General features: G+C 40.3%; 1 protein-coding gene across 2 annotated transcripts in view; it reads right to left on the bottom strand.

Moving 5' to 3' along the window:
• PRKG1 (protein kinase cGMP-dependent 1) overlaps positions 1-18,789 on the bottom strand; it is a 1,246,601-nt gene that overhangs the window by 775,316 nt on the left and 452,496 nt on the right. For both annotated transcript variants that reach the window (XM_039238529.1, XM_039238531.1), the window contains exon 3: positions 1,969-2,082. In XM_039238529.1, coding sequence (XP_039094460.1) covers positions 1,969-2,082 — 114 coding nt within the window. The remainder of the gene's footprint in view (positions 1-1,968; positions 2,083-18,789) is intronic.

Genomic DNA, 18,789 nt, shown 5'->3' on the forward strand with positions numbered 1-18,789 from the left:
CATCAACCTCGGGCTCTTTTCTCAGTACAACCACCACATCTTAAGTAGGCACTATGAAGAAATACACACACACACACACGTGTATGTGTGTGTGTGCATCCTTTGTGAGTCTGTTAAAGACCATGCTCTATTACTCATTTTCTTTGGTGTAGATGTTCTGATCACCCCAAATGGTTAGAATTAATTTGCATTCAACACCCAGTTTCTTCTCACTGAATCAGATACATAGTACATATTTCAACAGATCAAACGTGAGTACAATAGAAGCTACTGCAGATGAACTCCATTTTATAGGAACCCAATAAATGTTATCAAGCAATCATTTTATGAAAAAAAATCTTTGCAGTAAAATTCATTTAAATGCACTATTTAGTCTATCTAAAATATTTCTTTAATAAGGCAAAGTTTCAAAAGATTAAGCACATGTTATTACCAACTCTTGACCTTTTGGGAATTGTGGTTTTCATTAGGATTAAATGAGTAGTATACAAGGCTGAAATACTTTAAAATATTCACAATTCACTATACACGATTCAGAGAAAGGCTGTTTTAATCAAAATGTGTTATTGTGGCCCCTTTTTGTGACCTACAAGGAATGTATTTCTCATAAAAACGTGGCATGATAGGATCATCTGTTTCACTTAACAGTGCCATGGCTACTCTTTTATCTAGTTAAGGCACTTTTTAAACAAGGTAAAGTTGTGGCAGATTCTGTAATGCCTCACTGGGCTTCATTACTCTTTGAGTCATATAATTAAATGATCAAATAAAATAAAAACGTCATGGTGCCTATCAATCAAGAGTTTTGTGCCTTCAGAGATCAAGATAAAGTATCAAGAAAAACTCATCCTATAAGGACCCAATTGCAACTGAGGGGTTAGTGACTTCAATGAATAACAAGGCGATTCACTAACAAGACAAACAGGACAATTTCTGGGATTCTGGCCGGCCATGCATTCTTGAATTCTTTACAGTCCAAGGTTCAGAGCCATATTGTTAGCCGTATGTCATACTTGTGAGAAAAAAAAAACAACACAGCATAGAGAATAATCAATGGCATCCAGCTAAAACTAATGGATAATTTGTCATTTTGCCAATAGTATTTTTTAAAGTAAGAAAACCTAATCAGAGGGACTTGTGATTGCAATCACCTACAGGATTATGTATCTAAGACCATTTCAAACACGAAATACACACATCTGCCTCAAGATGCAAAGGACCTTCCATTGTTGGCTTTTGCACTCAGCTCTGTTTGTTACATACTCATTATACCCTGTAGTCAGGAAGGAGTATTTAAAACCACTTCCCCTCACTCCCCAAGTACTGCAGCTGCTTCTACTGAGTAATAAACGTTGCTAGAGAAATCATATATACACATACATGTAAAATTAGGAAAACAAGCTGTTTTATTGCCCTGATTTAAAATAAGCTCAATCAGTAGAAAAGAAAAATACTATAATATACAGCTTGATGAGCAGCTGAAGACAAGAATATACTCCAACACAATTTTAGAATTCAGGATATATCTCACCCAGTGATGCTTGAATGAGATGAAGGACGTTTCTCCTTTAAATTTTTCTAACCCAATGAATGAGCAAGTGGAATTTATGGGGGAATGTAACCCAGAATAGACAAGATATGTAAAAATCCCCTAAGTATCAGCATGAGGCTTAACAACAGAAAACGAGAGGTCTTCCTTCAGTTTCATTTATCACGTTTTATAAATCTGAATTTCTAGGAAATCCAGGTTAAAGGAAGCTTTACCAGAAGTCAGCAATAAAACTGAAGTTGGGCACAACTGATTGCTAACCCTCCTTTAGTGGATGAACCAACAGCATTGCAAGGTGAGAATTAAAATATAGGTTAAAAATCACAGAGATTGAATCCAGATGTATGTCAACCAAAAGTTCAAAGGTCTTGGGAGAAAAAGACATTGAAAGTATTTGCAAAATAAAAACACAGCCTTACTCTTGACGGTAGCTGTCCGAGTACAGTTGTACAGAATCGCCAACTCCCCGAACACTTTTCCTGGACCCATGGTGCACAGCTTCACCCCTTCCTTTGTGACTTCCACCTTCCCATCTGAAAAGAAGAGACAGCATTACTTTAATTCTCGCCCATGCTTCATCTGATTCGTTGCATTTGCAATAGGCAATAAGGTATACCAGGCTCATCTTTAAAACTGCGAGGCAATTACCAACGAACACCCAGTCTTCACCCGAGTGCAATGGCAGAAATACAATAAATCAAGTCGGTGAAGAAATGCCACCCTTCTTTAAATTAATCACTGGTAGCACTGTGAGATAAAACTGAAAGCAAGCCCGAAAAGGGGACAAAAATGGAAACGTGTGTGTGTCCAAGTTTTACAAAACTCTGGTAATTCTGATTTTAATGTCCTTTTGGATCTGAGAGGAAAACAGTAAGCAGGTACATTTTCTACAGCACACTTCGTACTGGGGAATTCTCATTTGAGTAAGGCACATGATTAAGGAAAGGGAGACTGCTTTGACCCTTGGGCACTGTTTAATTGCAGCTCATAGTATCTTTTCTTTTTAAGGAGCTTATCTGACTCAGGCAAGACTATTTTATCTGTTTCCCAGCCCTGCAACATGGACTGGAAGGAAAAACCAACTATGAAGATTGGGGGTCCATGGGATTTCTTTGCCCGCAAAGAACTGGGACAATGAAATGATAAGCAAGGAAAAACCAGGGACACAAGGACCCTGGATACACATCATTGCCTATGATTAAGGAAAATTCTATTCATGAGAGAAATGGAAGAAATATGCTTTAAAAAGATGCAGCTAGGTACATGTCTGGGTGGCTCAGTCGGTTAAGCATCCGACTTTGGCTCGGGTCAGAATCTTACAGTTTGTGGGTTCAAGCCCTGCGTCGGGCTCTGTGCAGACTGACAGCTCAGAGCCTGGAGCCTGTTTCAGATTCTGTGTCTCCCTCTCTCTCTGACCCTCCCCTGTTCACACTGTCTCTCTCAGAAATAAAACATTAAAAATTTTTTTAAAAAAACGGTGCAGCTAGGTACACCAGAAATTCTATCACCTCACATGACGGGGGTCAGGAACTGGAAAAAAAGAATCAACACAATGCATTCTAGACTGATCCTCCCCCTTTCTATTTTTCTTCCAAATTACTTATTCATCATCTATAGAAGAAGTTCTATGTGGCATCAGCTAGTGCATGGGAGGAAGTAGTGGAGAACAAGTCCTCTCCACGTGTCAGGCCCCCATGCATTGCTTTCCTAATTGTCCCTTTATCGATGCATTTCCTGTAATATTTAGCTTGTAGAATTTGGGCTTTAAACTTACTCCCTCTTTAAAAAAAAAAAATCAACCTACTTTCAACTAAGCAGTTACATTTGTAAAATCACAGGTTTCATGTGCTAATTTCTTCAGACACCTAATGGGATAAAATCTTAAATATCAAACAACTTTTTTTTTTTTTGGCAAGTTTAGTCCATGTACCAGTGAGGCAAGGTCAACTCTTCAGACAGCCTTGTTCTACCTCAAAAACCTTTTCATGGAAATGGTATCAACAGAGAGGGAATTCTGTGGTAATTAGGATAAAATTTCACATAAAATCTATTTGCTAGCCTTGAACTATGTGTGTGCATGCCTCCTCTGTGTGAAATGAAGTTATCTGGGAATGAACGAGTCCAACATTTTACAAAGTTAGGACATCCTCTCTTATGCAGGTCTGGCCACTCAAAATTCAGTGTAGTTTGTCACATCTTATTTCTTGGGTGTGGAAGATAAAACCCTGTCTCTGAAATAGGTACATCAAAACCAGCCCAGGAAATTCATATATTCACAAGCCTCAGGTGTCCTCTGTCCATGGCATGTTCCCCCCCTTCCCTTTCAACATTAAGCTGGTCCTCTTAGGAACTTCATCTGCCACTAGAGAATAAGAAACAGACTTAGAACTTGATGTGGTTAAGAGATTTATACATCATTAGAAGTTAGACCAGAAGTTAAATTCTTGTTCTCTTATCTGTTCCTTAAGAGCCTTGTGACTCTGGGTGTGTTATTAATTTCTCCAGGCCCCAGTTTCGTTCATTAATACAATGGATAAAAGAAAAGCACGCATCTCATTGGGCCGTTGACAAGATGATGTAATAAAGCAGGTTCAATGCTGAGGGCAATGCCTGGCATATAACAAATGGTCAATAAATGCTAATTCTTACTACTGGTATCATTTTCATCACGTTTCTATAAATGGAAGGAGGGCTTAGGAGAGTCCAGTAGCTCTGTACTGAAGCACAGTATTGTTATCTATTACAGAAACCAGCCAACATCCCTGTAGGTTAGGAAGTTTGTTTTTGCTTTGTTTTTTTGTGTTTGTTTTTGTTTTTTAATGGAGAAAGTATTTGTTTCAGACTCTCCTTCTATGGGGGTTGGGAACTTTTGGGTTCAAATCAATAGCACAATGAATGAAGAACATGGAATTGTAAGAAGTCACTGCAATCTACCTGGCAGAATGCAGGATCTTTGTCCTCTCCTCCACTCAGTCATGTAGAGACAACAGTTGACATAATATTGCTTCAGCAAGGAATGACTAACAACTTTGTTTAAAATATAATGTATTGTCAAGCTGCCTAACATTGTATACAGTGTGCTCTTAGTTTTGGGGGTAGATTCATGTGATTCATTGCTTCCACACAACACCCAATGCTCATCCCAACAAGTGCCCTCCTCAATGCCTGTCACCCATTTTCCCCTCTCCCCTGCAACCCCCTACCATCAGCCTTCAGTTTCTTCTCTGCTTTAAGGATCCCTTAGGGTTTGCCTCACACTCTCTCTAACTATTTTTTACCTTTCCCTTCCCCCATGGTCTTCTGTTAATTTTCTCAAGTTCCACATATGAGTGAAAACATATGTCTTTCTCTGACTGACTTATTCCACTTAGTATAATACCTTCGAGTTCCATCCACATTACTGAAAATGGGAGGATTTCATTCTTTCTCACTGCCAAGTAGTATTCCATTTTATATACATCCTACATCTTCTGTATCCATTCATCAGTTGAAGGACATTTAGGCTCTTTCCATAATTTGACTATTGTTGAAAGAGCTGCTATGAACATTGGGGTGCATGTGCCCCTATGCACCAGCACTCCGGTATCCCTTGGGTAAATTCCTAGCAGTGCTATTGCTAGATCATAGGGGATTTCTATTTTTAATTTTTGGAGGAACCTCCACACTGTTTTCCAGAGTGGCTAAACCAGTTTGCATTCCCACCAACAGTGCAAGAGAGTTCCCGTTTCTCCATATCCATGCCAGCATCTGTTGTTTCCGGAGTTGTTCATTTTAGCCACTCTGACTGGTGTGAGGTGGTGTCTCAGTGTGGGTTAGATTTGTATTTCCCTGATTATGAGTGACACTGAGCATTGTTTCATATGTCTGTTGGCCATCTGGATTTCCTCTTTGGAAAAGTGTCTGTTCATGTCTTCTGTCCCTTTCTTCACTGGACTTTGTGGTTTTTGGGTATGGAGTGTGCTAAGTTCTTCATAGATTTTGGATACTAGCCCTTTATCCAGTATGTCATTTGAAAATATCTTTTCCTATCCCATCAGTTGCCTTTTAGTTTTGTTGATGGTTTCTTTGCAGTGCAGAAGCTTTTTATCTTGATGAGGTCCCAATAGTTCATGCTTGCTGTTAATTCCCTTGCCTTTGGAGGTCTTTCAAGCAAGAAATTGCTGTGGCTGAGGTCAAAGAGGTTAACTTTTTTTTTTTTTTAAGTATATTTCTTTTCATAGTCGTGAGGAGGTACAGAAAGAGAAGGAGAGAGAGAACCCCAAGCAGGCTCCACACCATCAGCACAGAGTCAGATGGTGGGGCTCGATCCCACAAGCTCTGAGATCACAACATGAGCCAAAGTCAAATTGCGACTGAGCCACCCAGGCACCCCCAAAGTACCAACTTTCCAGTGCATTACAGTATTTTTCCTGACTTAAAGCTCTAGCTTCAGTTATATTAATAGAACTAAAGGCAAAATGAACCATATCTAAAGAGCTTTCATACACAACTGATTTTGTACAAGTCTACTCTGTTGAGTTTCCATAGTTGAAAGTCTTCAGTGGAAACGACCCATAGGAGCAAGTTCACCACTAAGAATCCTGAAGAATTAGGGCTTCTCAACTAATAAAAGACAAACACAGAGCTCTTATTTTAGCTCACTGGTTTCTTAAGGGACATCTGTGGACCTGTCACATCAAAGCTAATTAATAAAATCCAGATATTCCCCACTCTGGGAAGTTTTACTGTTCCCACAGCACAGTGACCACACTCTTTAGTCCTGGTGTCCCTTCCTTCTTTGAAAAACCATGCTCGTGTACAACTGATTATGGTTTTCAAGTTTGTTTATTTTGAGAGAGAGATAGAGTCCACACAAGTGAGTAGGGGAGGAGCAGAGAGGGGAAGAGAGGGGGAGAGAGAAAGACAGAGAGAGAGAGAAAACCAAGCAGGTGCCACACTGTCAGTGCAGAGCTCCACATGGGGCTCGAACTCACAAACTTGTGAGATCATGACCTGAGCCAAAACCAAGAGTCACAGTCAGATGCCCAACTGACTTGAGCCACCCAGGCACCCCAGCACAGATTGATTTTAACTGATAGTTAATCTTCTAACTGATAGGTTTCCTTTGATAGGACCTCTAGAAATCTCACAGTCAGAATTACATGACTTTGGTTTGAAATGTGTGTACAAATGCATTTCTGGTTCCAACTCAATTTCCTGATTGTTTTCATATTTGCCTAATTTTCTCATGTCTAACTCATTTTTTAAAGATAGGCATTTATATATAGAGAGATGCCTACATAAGATATTCATATATAGGGGCGCCTGGGTGGCTTAGTCGGTTAAGCGTCCGACTTTCGCTTGGGTCATGATCTCGCGGTTTGTGGGTTCGAGCCCCGCGTTGGGCTCTGTGCTGACTGCCAGCTCAGAGCCTGGAGCCTGTTTCAGTCTGTGACTCCCTCTCTCTCTGACCCTCCCCTGCTCACGCTGTCTCTCTCTCCTAGAAATAAATAAAAAATATTAAAAAAAAAAAAGATATTCATATATATATATGTCCATATATATATATATATATGAATAATCAGTGTTGATAAGAGGAGAATATATTCCATGTTGATATCAAAAGAAAATGGGGGGGTGATCTGGGTAACTCAACTGGTTAAGCGTCCAGATTCAGTTCTGGTCATGATCTCACAGTTCATGAGTTCCAGCCCCACTTCTTCATTGGACTCTCTGTTGTCAGCACAAAACCCTCTTTGGATCCTCTCTCTCCCTCACTTCCTCCCTCTCTCTCATTCAAAAACAAACGTTACAAAAAAATAGTAGCAAAAAAATTTAGGAAGAGATTTACTGGAACAGATTACGTTTGAGAAATAGAAATTTGGATGTAAAACACCTTTTCCAGGTTAAATACTACAGATTCAGTATATTCACAGTAGCCATGGAACTGAGGAATCTGATCACAGAGGATAGAGGAGAACGGTCCAAAAAACATTTTTTTTTTTAATAAACAGATATCTCTAAAAGGTAAACAGAAACAAAGTGTTTGTAAAATGTTCCTCAGTCACTGTATGATCACTTTTCCTTCTTTACCCCTGCTGTGTGGAAGAAGGAAGTAATCCAGGGAGGCGGGATCTACCGGGAGCTAAAAAAAATAAAAGGTAGGAATGAATACACATGGTATTAATTAGAGTTCTTTCAGAGACATTCGGAAGTGTACAGATTTCCAGGAGTCCAGTAATGTAAATTATTGATGTGAACTGTGAGTTCGGTTAAGCTCACTCACTATGCCACACAGCAATCTTGAAGCCAAATTAGAAGTCATTACACACTTACAAATGGATTTCTAGGAACAGAATATGTGGCTCACTTAAGAAAATGAAGAAGAAGACCATCACAAGATTACTAAATATACCTGAGGCCCTTGTTCCCACCTAATCAATGTCCTTGCAAATATCAGGACCATCCTAAAGCCACTCCCCTACTCCCACCTCTTTTTTCCATTCTATGCCTCCCTATAAGGTTTGGCTTAAATTGACCTCCCTTGCATGAAACATAGGCAGGCCTATGTGTGGTTATGGGTGCCGAGGAGAACAATGTGGGCTACAACAAATATTAGGTTCAAAATATAGCATGCTTTTGCCAGAGGCTTACATCAACTTCAAAATAGCCCAACTTGGAGGTTTTATATAATTACGATTTGCTATTAACTTCAGGAGTGTATTCTGAGGAATTCACTTCAGGTCAGCACTGATTAATGTAATTTCTATTTCTTTTAAAGAAATAGCAGAGATTAATTAGCATTTATTCATGACGCTTTAATGCTTTAATTTTCAACTACGTTAGATTCCAAATCAAAGATTTTCCCCCCAAGAGGGGCAGAAAGACATTTTCAGAACATCCTAGTCAAGTTCTAGATTTTTCCATTATGTTCTCTAAGTGGACTCAGTGACTAGAGGTCAATAGGACTGTTGTTTAGGGAAACTAATGACGATATAAAATGAAGTCCATCTGTATACTCTGCTTTTGTTCTTAGTATTCACTTTGGCTCTTAAGAAATATGGTATCTTATTGGCATTACTTTTACTATGCACTATCTCCACCACAACAAAGAAACATCCAAATCATTTTTATTTGGCTTTGCTCCCTTGTGAATGTTGTTTACTGAAGAGATGTTGCAACAGTTGGCTAAGATTTAAGGGTTATAGTTTTATTCCACTCTTACGACCTCAGCCAGGACTATGAACAATTGAAAGCTTTATCACAGTATCTAGAATTAAAACTACATTCTACCTCAGGGACCATGTGCCCATTTATGATGGGCTGGGCTGAGTCCCTACTGTGGACCACCCTGAGCATCCATTAGTTCCCTCCTTCTGCTTTCTGGCATCACAGTCCACGTGCCCCTCTTGGGAGATGCCAAATGTCAAAAGACCCATTATGAGGTATCTATGCTTTTGGGGGCACCTAGGTGGCTCAGTTGGTTAAGGATCCAACTCAATTTTGGCTCATGTCATGTTCTTATGGTTCATGAGATCAAGCTCCACATCAGGCTCTGGACAGACAGTGTGGAGCCTGCTTGGGATTCCATCTCTCTCACTCTCTCAAAATAAATAAACATACATTAAAAAAATAAAGTATCTATACTCTGGTCTATATCGTATAAGAATTAGCTAGGTGCTACAAATCCAAGAAATCAAGTTTACAAGGAGGTACAGAATTGCCTGGCTCTGATTACCTTCATGGGTTTTTCATTAACTTGTGGTTTTGTGCCCTAAGAACTTTAACGATAAGGCAAATGAGCTTAGTGATTTACTAATTGTAGGCTGAAATAGAATGGCTGGCAGTAACCTAATTATGAACATTCCATGCTTAATTCCAATAACCTTGGTTGGGACATTTATGACAACTCAATTGGCCATCAAAGACAGGCAGGTGTTATTCCAAAAGGTCCCATCTGGACAAGACCTCCTCCATCACTTTCCTCCTCTGATCTGTTGGACCACCCCAGATTTTGTAGGCTCGAGACCACAGCTTTTACATTAAGAATTCTCTCAGGTGGGTTTCTGGAGTTGCTAGTTTCAACAAGAACAATTCAACACGTGATGGCTGAACTGTGAGGCCACCAGCATGGGTCTGTTTCCTCTAGGAGGGAAGGTTCTATGGATCCTTCTCTCTCCTCCCTCCTACTTCCCTCTCCTTCTTCCAGTTTTATGAAGATGTAATTGGCCTATAGCACTATAGAAGTTTCAGGTGTACAGCATAAGGACTTTACTAACATACACTGCTAGATGATTAACACAATAAGCTTGGTTAACATCCCTCATCTCACAGAGGAAAGAAATATTTTTAGGATGAGAATTTTTAGCCCCTATTTTCTGCTTTCCAAATGGATTCAGGATACTATTTTCTCGAACTTGACTTGCAGGGTTCTTTCAGAATGGGGGGTGGGGGGAGGTTCATCTGGGAAAGAAAATAAGGATTGCCAAGACTACTGTGGGCTAGAGGGAAAAACCACCTGGTTACCAGAGACAGACTCTATTCTTTGATATCCCCCTTGAAACCTGTATTGCATTTAGGTATGTTTTTTGGAAGCCAGTTTAAGAAGAAAAAAGACGGCCTCACTGGGAGATGTGAGTTTGTTCTTGAATTAAGAAATGGCACAATGTCAGCACCTTATCAGTTTTCTGTTCAAGACTGCTCTCAAATCCAAATGGCCGTAGTTTCCCTGGATCTACAGGTTTGCTCCTTAGATGAAGTGCTAATCTTGATTGGAAATCATTCTCTGGCCCTTGAATGGAACTCTCTGAGAAACTTTCCTGTTCTAGTATTACAGATTTCTTCCAAAGCTCCCCTCACCCATTTCTAGGTTAGGTATTTTGCAGATTGGTTTTCTCTTGGGGAATGAAAAGGGTTTTTTCCCCTCAACTATTTGTGTTCTAGTTTCTTTAAACGTCAGGCCATCAGGTTCTCTTTTTCTATGTTTGTTTATTTTTGAGAGAGAGTGAGAGCACAAGCAGGTAGAGGGGCAGAGAGAGAGGGAGAGAGAATCCAAAGTAGGCTTCATGTTGTCAGTGCAGAGCCCGACATGGGGCTCGAACCCACAAGCTGTGAGATCAGGTCCTGAGTCGAAACCAAGAGTCTTAAGTTTACCCGAATGAGCCACCCAGGTGCCCCAATCTATCCAGACTTTAGTTAGAAGCAAGCTTCCTACTCAAAAGAAATCACTTTTCTTTGATATCATCATAGCTATGATTGTTACAGGGAGCACAAAAACACTAGTTACCCAAATGGAATGAAAGAGAATCTGAGGTTTAAGAGGCTAGTTGAAGATACAGGATACCAGAGCTTTGTTTCTCCTTTAATTAGGCAAATCTGATATCCTCTCTGGTCATGACTTGACACAATTTTTCATTGCACTGAATTACAACAGATCAGTATATATCTCAGTATGAAATACAATCATCATAGTTACTCTTGGTAATAAGAGAATAAAAAACATTAATGAGATGCCCAGACTAAAAATCTGACTTATGGAGACAGAGAGAGGAAGGAACAAATGAACACAAGAGAACAAGAAATAAAACCTGCACATGCACATTTAGATATCTGAGCATCAAGTGTGTTTGTTTCTAACTGAGGTTCTAGGGGACATGCATATCTTTACAAAGGAAACCTAGATGCAGAAACTAGAAATTTAACTGATTTGTACCTAGAGAATCCTCTAGGTACAAGTGGAAATCTGGAATGAACGGCACACATTGCAGCATTTTGCACTTGGAGATATTGGAGGAGAAAACATACTGCAACTACCACAGATGCATCAACCGTTTATCCATTATGAACAGGATTCTGGGAGGACTTCCCAAGCATCATAATTCTATCATCTTCATACACCTTGTGGTTTACAATCCTAGCACTCTGGGGCACCTGGGTGGCTCAGTTGGTTGAGTGTCTGACTTCAGCCCGGGTCATGATCTCATCATTTGAGAGTTCAAGCCACACACTGGGGTCTGTGCTGACAGTTCAGAGACTGGAGCCTGCTTCTGCTTCTGTGTCTCCCTCTCTCTCTCTCTGCCCCTCCCCACTATCTCCCTCTCTCTCAAAAATAAACATTAAAAATTTTTTAAGTAAAAATAAAAAAATAAAATAATTATAGGGGCACCTGGATGGTTCAGCTGGTTAAGCATCTGACTCTCGATGGTAGCTCAGGTCATGATTTCACAGTTTATGACTTTGAGTCATGCATCAGGCTCTGTACCAGGATTCTGTGTCATCTCTCTCTGCCCCTCCCCTGCTCATTCAGTCTCTTTCTCTCAGAAAAATAAACATTAAATTTTTTAATTAAAATTTTTAAAAAATTAAAATAAACAATAAAATCCTAGCACTTTAAAATAAACAAAAAACACTAGATGAATGCCCGTGTACTAATTTCATTTCCAGTGATGAGAAAAGCCAGGAATGGAGAAGAGAGAGGCATTTGTAGGACAGGGGAGCAGACGGATGATTCCCTGAGTCAATGAGAGTTGAACAGATAATTTGTCTTAATTAAGTCAAGTTTATTAAACTAATTCCAGCGATGTAATGCATTCTTGTTTTATCATTTCTCAAGTTCATAAGCACCTTCAATTAGCCAAAACCATGAATGGCCAATTCCATACCTTCTCTAAGACAGGCACACGTCAGACTGGTGGGCACGAATCATGCCTTTGTTTTAAGAGTCAGCCTGGGAGAATGTAACACAGTGGTTCTCAACTGGGAGAGATTCTATCCCCAGGGAACACTGTCCTACTCTGGGAATATTTTTGGTCGTCACAACGTGGGGGCTGGACTTTCTCAACCTAGTCTCTTTGGCACAAATGAGGAATGCTGGAATACTGGAAACCTCTGCCAGTACCCAGGACAGTCCCACAACAAAGCGTTATTTGGCCGCAAACAGGAGCCGTTCCCAGGCTGAGAAAAATCTCATATAGTCTGCGCACACACACACACACACCACTCTACATTTAAGGAGAACCTTTCGACTTCCGCTATTCCTTATTTAACCTCCACCAGATGTAAATCGCAAGCTCAAGAAAGCTTAACACCAGGGTGCAGTACTGAAGCAAACCACATTGACACTGGACTGAATGAAGCCTCAAGGCTATTTACTAGATGATTTTCCCCAGCAGATGTCATCTCAAATAGAAGAACAGAACATTTGAAGCAAGACTTCTAAGAAGATCTTACTGCTGTTGGAATGGTAGTTTTTTCCCAGACACGCTGGAGAATACTGGGCCCTAGCTGTAGTTCTCACTGGCCTCGCGATCTTAAACGAATTGTCCCTGTCTCGATTTACTTTACTATAGATCTGGGATAACCGTATCCTAGTTTATGGGGGTAGGATAATTAGTCAATACTTATGGCAAGATGAAGATATAGATGGAGTCATCCTTACAATTTCCTTTACACACATATTAAAAAAAAAAAAAAAAAAGACAGTTTTAAGGAGAGTGAACTCCAAGGTGGGTTCCTCACATTTAGGATCAGGAAAGAACAGAGGAAAACAGAAGACAATGGAGGGAGGAGAGAATGGAAAGGAAATAGGCAAGATGTTGGAAATGGCCAGGAAACAGCCCATAGGAAAGCTTCAGGGTCTAGGAAAAGGGAGGGCTAACGTACAGCGTTCCACTCTTTGTTTGAATTTGAATTAATGTCCTACCTTTCTCCCCAAATTAGCCTTCTTCACAGATTTCTGATGCACAGGGTTTGGGAGAGGGAGAGCCTCTGAGGAAGGGTGAGTGCTTGGGAGAGTCAAAGAATAAGCCAAGCAAGGGCTCGAGTTGAAGAAGGAGGTCCTGGCAGAATCACGTAAATCACGCAACTGTAAGAAACTGAGGACTCCAGAATTTGCAGATATTTGACGGGAGGGTATCAGCCTTTAACCCCTCAAAAGAGTACCTCATCCAATTTCCCCTGAAAGGCTAGAAAAGTAGTCTCTGTAACAAGCAAATGCATGAATGAACGGGGCTCCAGGCAAAGAGGACATCTTTTTCTGAGCCCATGTGATACCTTTGTCTGGCTTTGTGAAGGCTGTCCTGAGGCTCAAGGTTTTGAGTTCACAAGTTCTAAGCTGTCTTCCTGGCTCTCACTGCTGTGGACTCAGTCTGCCTCAGTGCAATGGGGATCCTCGCCAGCTGCATCCTTGGATTCACGTGTGAGATTTCTGTGAAAACCCGGGGTGTGAGGAAGCTTTCTACACCTATCAGCAAACCCTCAGCTCATAGGTTGTAAGTAGTGGGAGATTAGGTGCTCACTGGTGAGCAGATCGAAATAAGAGTGGGAAAGTTCACAACTGTAATGATGCGGGTGGAAAGGCTTCAGATTTCATTTTTATTCTACTGCCTCTATAGTCCACAGGAAACACAAAAATTCCAAGTGTCCATCTCTGGGACACCTTGGTGGCTCGGTCAGTTGACATCTGACTCTTGACTCTGGCTCAGGCCATGATCTCACGGTTCGTGCAATGAAGCTCACACCAGGCTCTGCGCGGACAGCATGGAGCCTGCTTGAGATTCTTACCCCCACATCCCACTCTCCGCCAATCTCTGCCCCTCCTCACCATCTCTTTCTCTCAAAAGAAGAAGTGTCAACCTCCCACTCCACTTACTGAAAGTATTTGTGTAATTTGTTTTACCCAGGGGTACACATTTCAAAAGGAAAAGTTTTAATGACAGCTTAAACTTTACACTTGATGTAATATATGTATTGTTTCCGTTACAGAAGGCCAGGATTCTCCAGAGGCTATGGTGAGTACTTACCTATCTTTACCTTTCTAAAAAGCAGCGGGGGGGGGGGGGGGGGGGGGGGGCAGAAAAACCAAAGGAACCACCATCCACCCTGCATAATAACTCTAAACATCTACAAGAAAATGAAAAAAGAATATTTGAATGCATTTTCTCTCGGGAAGCTGTTGTACAAATGGCCTGGGGCAGGTGAGAAGGGAGAGGCTTTGGTTTGAAAGCGACTGCCCCCACAAAGGGGATAGGGTTCACCTTCCTGTACCACAGAAACAAAGGAAGGTGGATTCAAGGAAGTAGTTGAAGAGAATCAGAGGGTGGAAGAAAACAGCAGACACTCCTCTCCTGTGCCATCAGGGCAAATAGTAGAGTGCTCGAACACACACAGAGGACATAATTGGTAAATGGTTAAACAAGGGGACAGGTGACATAGCCATATAAGAAAGGGAGACCGCTGGAGGCAGGGCTGACGCCCGAGCACAAACTGAGTGAAACCAGTCTCCAAGACCAGGGACTGGAGGATTCCATTTATGTGCCACCATCAGAACGGGCAGATCTCAACAGACAGCAAGTACATTCATAATTGCCCAGGGCCTGGAGGGATGGAGGGGTTGGGGTGTGATGGTTCAGGGTACAGGGTTTCTCCTGGGGGTCATGAAATGATCTAAACTGGACTGTGGTTTTGGATGCATAACCTGGAATATTCCAGAATGCATCGAATTGAATACCTTAAAATGGTAAGTTGTATGAGCTGTGAATTATATCCCAGTAAAGCTCCCAGCAACATGGGGATTTAACACAGGCACGTAGTAATTGCTCAATTAGAAGACTGGCTACCAATGGCATTCATAGTATTTTATTACTCCTTACAAGAATGTTTAGGACTCAGAGAGGCTTTGGCCCCCCACTTTGAGACCTCACATGTGACCTCGTTTTCCTTCCAAAATCACCATCTATCCATCTCAACAGAACTAAGGACAGCCAAATCATCTGTGCATCACACTACTGATGGCTACAAATACGTCTAATAATAGCACACAAAACACATCGAATTTGTCCTTTAACTAAACCTCTACCTTAGGCTGTTCACAATGGACACGGTTCCTTCCCTGGATTCTCTGCCACGAAAGCATACAGCTGAGACGACTGATCATCTTCCTTGACTATTACTTTGATACAATAGCCCTGGGCTGAGACATTCATACTCATTTCTCTGGGATCAAATCTCTGATTCCTAGCACTGTGTATCCAGCTGTTGTACAAACTTCTCTCAGTTAATCTGAGTTAGAACCTTCATAGGTCATTCTTGAATTCAAACTTCATGGTCTAATTCAAAGGTTCTTAACCAAGTAGAATTCAGGGGTCTGAGAACTTGGATAAAATCTCCGTGTTTTTAGTTTTACTAAATTCTAATTGAAATGGGGCTTTTCCATAGCAACAAATCACGTTTAACAGTATTTAAGACATTGTCACCAATAGAAACTACATTTTGAGGGGGATTTGGGTGGATCAGTCAGTTAAGCATCTGACTCTTGGTTTCAGCTCAGGCCATGATCTCCTGGTTTATGAGGTCAAGCCCTGCATTAGGCTCTGCACTGACACTGTGGAGCCTGCTTGGGATTCTCTCTCTCTCTTTCTTTCTCTCTCTCTCTCTCTCTCTCTCAAAATAAACCTAAAAAGCCATTTCCAGAAAAACTCCACATTTTATTAGGGTATTTAGTTCTAGATACCTTTCAACATTGTTTACACTCCCTCCTTCAAACTCCTGGTACTCCTTAGACATGGTGTTAGATCTTATTCAATGTGGTAAAAATACCCATGTGTTAGTGAATCACAACTTTTACAATTTATTGAGTTTTGATATAATTGGTTTCCGTGGTAATCTAGTCCGTTTTATGCACTTCAAAATATTTGAAGTGAGGTCCCCAGACGGGAGACTCCACAAAGGTCCCTGGCATTAAAAAAAAAAAAAAAAAAAAAAGAGTAAGAACCCCCGGCTAACTGAATAATCCCCTAGATTCCTCAGAGAACCTTACCATGGTATTGTAACTATCATTGACAGCCCCAAATTTATTATTGAAGAGAAAACAAAGTCGATTCAAAACAAAGCAACTTAGAACAAGACAGCTTTGTTGGAGTCCTTGTTACACATCTAAAATCATAGATCCCATCTCTTTCTTTGCCAACTATTGGTAACTGGCTCCTTGGACATCTAGTCTACCTCTCACCTTAGAGATTAATTCTATCAATGTACCTTTTGTCATACGAGGGACAGCGAAGTATTGGCTTAATCAGCACAAATTCAATAACAAAAAGAAAACTGGATACACAGTCAAAATGAAAACTATAAAACTATGAATTTTGTCTTGGATATTAAAAACAAAGACTTCACACATCTACGTTCATCATCCTTCTACTGTGTTAAGGAGAAATTTGATGAAGAAACCCAACAGACTTAAAATATTCAAAAGGATGAGAAGTTCTACTAGTCCTGAACAGCAATGAATAAATTTAAGAAATTAATTCCCATAGAAAAATATTCGTAATGACTTAGCACTGTCCATGAATAATTTGTCCCCATCTTAAAAGGTTGTGAATCATTTATGTTTTGAATTCAAGTACCTCTAAATGATACAGAGGACCCTATTTATTTTTCAGTTTTTCCCGATTTCAGTTCATCCATGGACTCACATGAGAACAGACCACAAGTTTTCATTTGAGCCACTAGTTTATTTCTCTTTTATAACCTTGTCTCCCACCACACCCATACCCTGGAGAAGCCAAAGGGAGTTTGGACTCCATCTGCAGACATAGTAATGACTACCAACAGGTCAAAAGTCAAAACATTGTATTTTACATTGCAAAGATTATAAAATAGGTATTAAACTAATGCTATGAATCTGTCCAAGAGATGGTTTCACGTAAAAAAAAAAAAAGGGATATAAAACTACAACCAAAATATTAGGAGAAAACTCTGGTGTCTGATATGAGGATTCAGAACATAGATTTAATAGAGAAGACATTTGGTGCAGTGTGGTTTACATTATGCTTGAATGCTAAGGAAACACACTGCATTGTGTATCACAGCTGCTTCATTGGGAAAAATAATATTAAAGTTCACTAGCCCTGGGCCTTTATTTTTTTATGTTCTCCTAACATACTTTGAAGTCCTCAGTCTCTGCTGGCAAAATATCAAGTCATGAAAGATGGCATGGAGCCACTTGACGTCTCCAGGATTATAAAGAATAAAATTAAAGCTCTTCAGTGACACGAAGACAAAAGAGCTTACATAAGTCCTTCACATTTCCCACATATTTTATTCATTACCAAGCACAGCAAAATCTGAAGCCTTTTGTGTGCTAACACAACTCTGTACAAATCAGAAAACACATAGGGATGATTTAACCCCATTTTGGGCAGTATGCCAGTTTGACCACAACTGAAATCTGGTTGCTACAATGAACAGGTTTTTGGTGAATGTGAAGATCCAACAGGTCCTGGAAAATATTGTCCTAAATAAAAAACAATGAATCATAGCTATTTGTTACTATAGAAGGTAGCTTAAAACCCATTAAAAGGGGCACCTGGATGGCTCAGTTGGTTAAGCGTCTGATCCTTGATATAGGCTCTGGTCATGATCTCACAGTTCATGGGTTCAAGCCCTACGTCAGGCTGTTCTTTGACAGGATGGAGCCTGCTTAGGATTTTCTCTCTCTCTCTCTCTCTCTCTCTCTCTCTCTCTCTCTCTCTCCCCCTCTCCCCTGTTCATGTGCTCGCTCTCTCTAAGTAAATATTTTAAAAAATCCATTAGTTAAGATTTCTATTTTCTTAAAAACTGTCATTGGTATGCAAGACCTGTGCTTTTAATACACTAAGAAAATAAAGGCACAAAGACAGACTTCTGTTTTGTTGTTATTGTTCATTTGCTCTGGGAAAAAACAATTAAAAGCTGGCATCCAATAATTTATTTGATTGATGAATAAGCACCAGCATCTTCATGTCTATAGGTAGAAGACACAGTTAGTCCTAAAAATGAACTTGGTTGAATTTCATAAGGTAATACTCTTCCCCCTTTATGTGGGTATCATGACAGTATCCACAGGAACAGAAAAATTCCAGAGAGGATTCCCACCTACAGGGAGGCATCAATACATTGGGACACACAGACCACAAAGCAAACAAAAATCTCTACCTAATAGAAAAATATGAATGTCAACTTGATGAGTGAGGCCATGTTTATAATAGGCAAAAACCCTGGTCTAGTTTCTCTCTGTGCCCAGTATTAATCCAGGATACCCTCAAAGGCATTAGATCCTTTGAATAGCCTTAATGAGCAGTCATTTGTGACCTCGAATTTTATGGTCCAGAAGACATGGAATGTTCCAGAAGTATTCTTAATAGGTATATTCCAGCTTTCTGCAATTCCACAAAGGTGTGTTACAAACAAGTCTTCCAAAGTAACCATACCCATGAATTGAGTCT

The sequence above is a fragment of the Hyaena hyaena genome, unplaced genomic scaffold (genome assembly GCF_003009895.1).
Source record: "Hyaena hyaena isolate Hyena2069 unplaced genomic scaffold, ASM300989v1 scaffold_141, whole genome shotgun sequence".
Taxonomy (NCBI): Eukaryota; Metazoa; Chordata; class Mammalia; order Carnivora; family Hyaenidae; genus Hyaena; species Hyaena hyaena.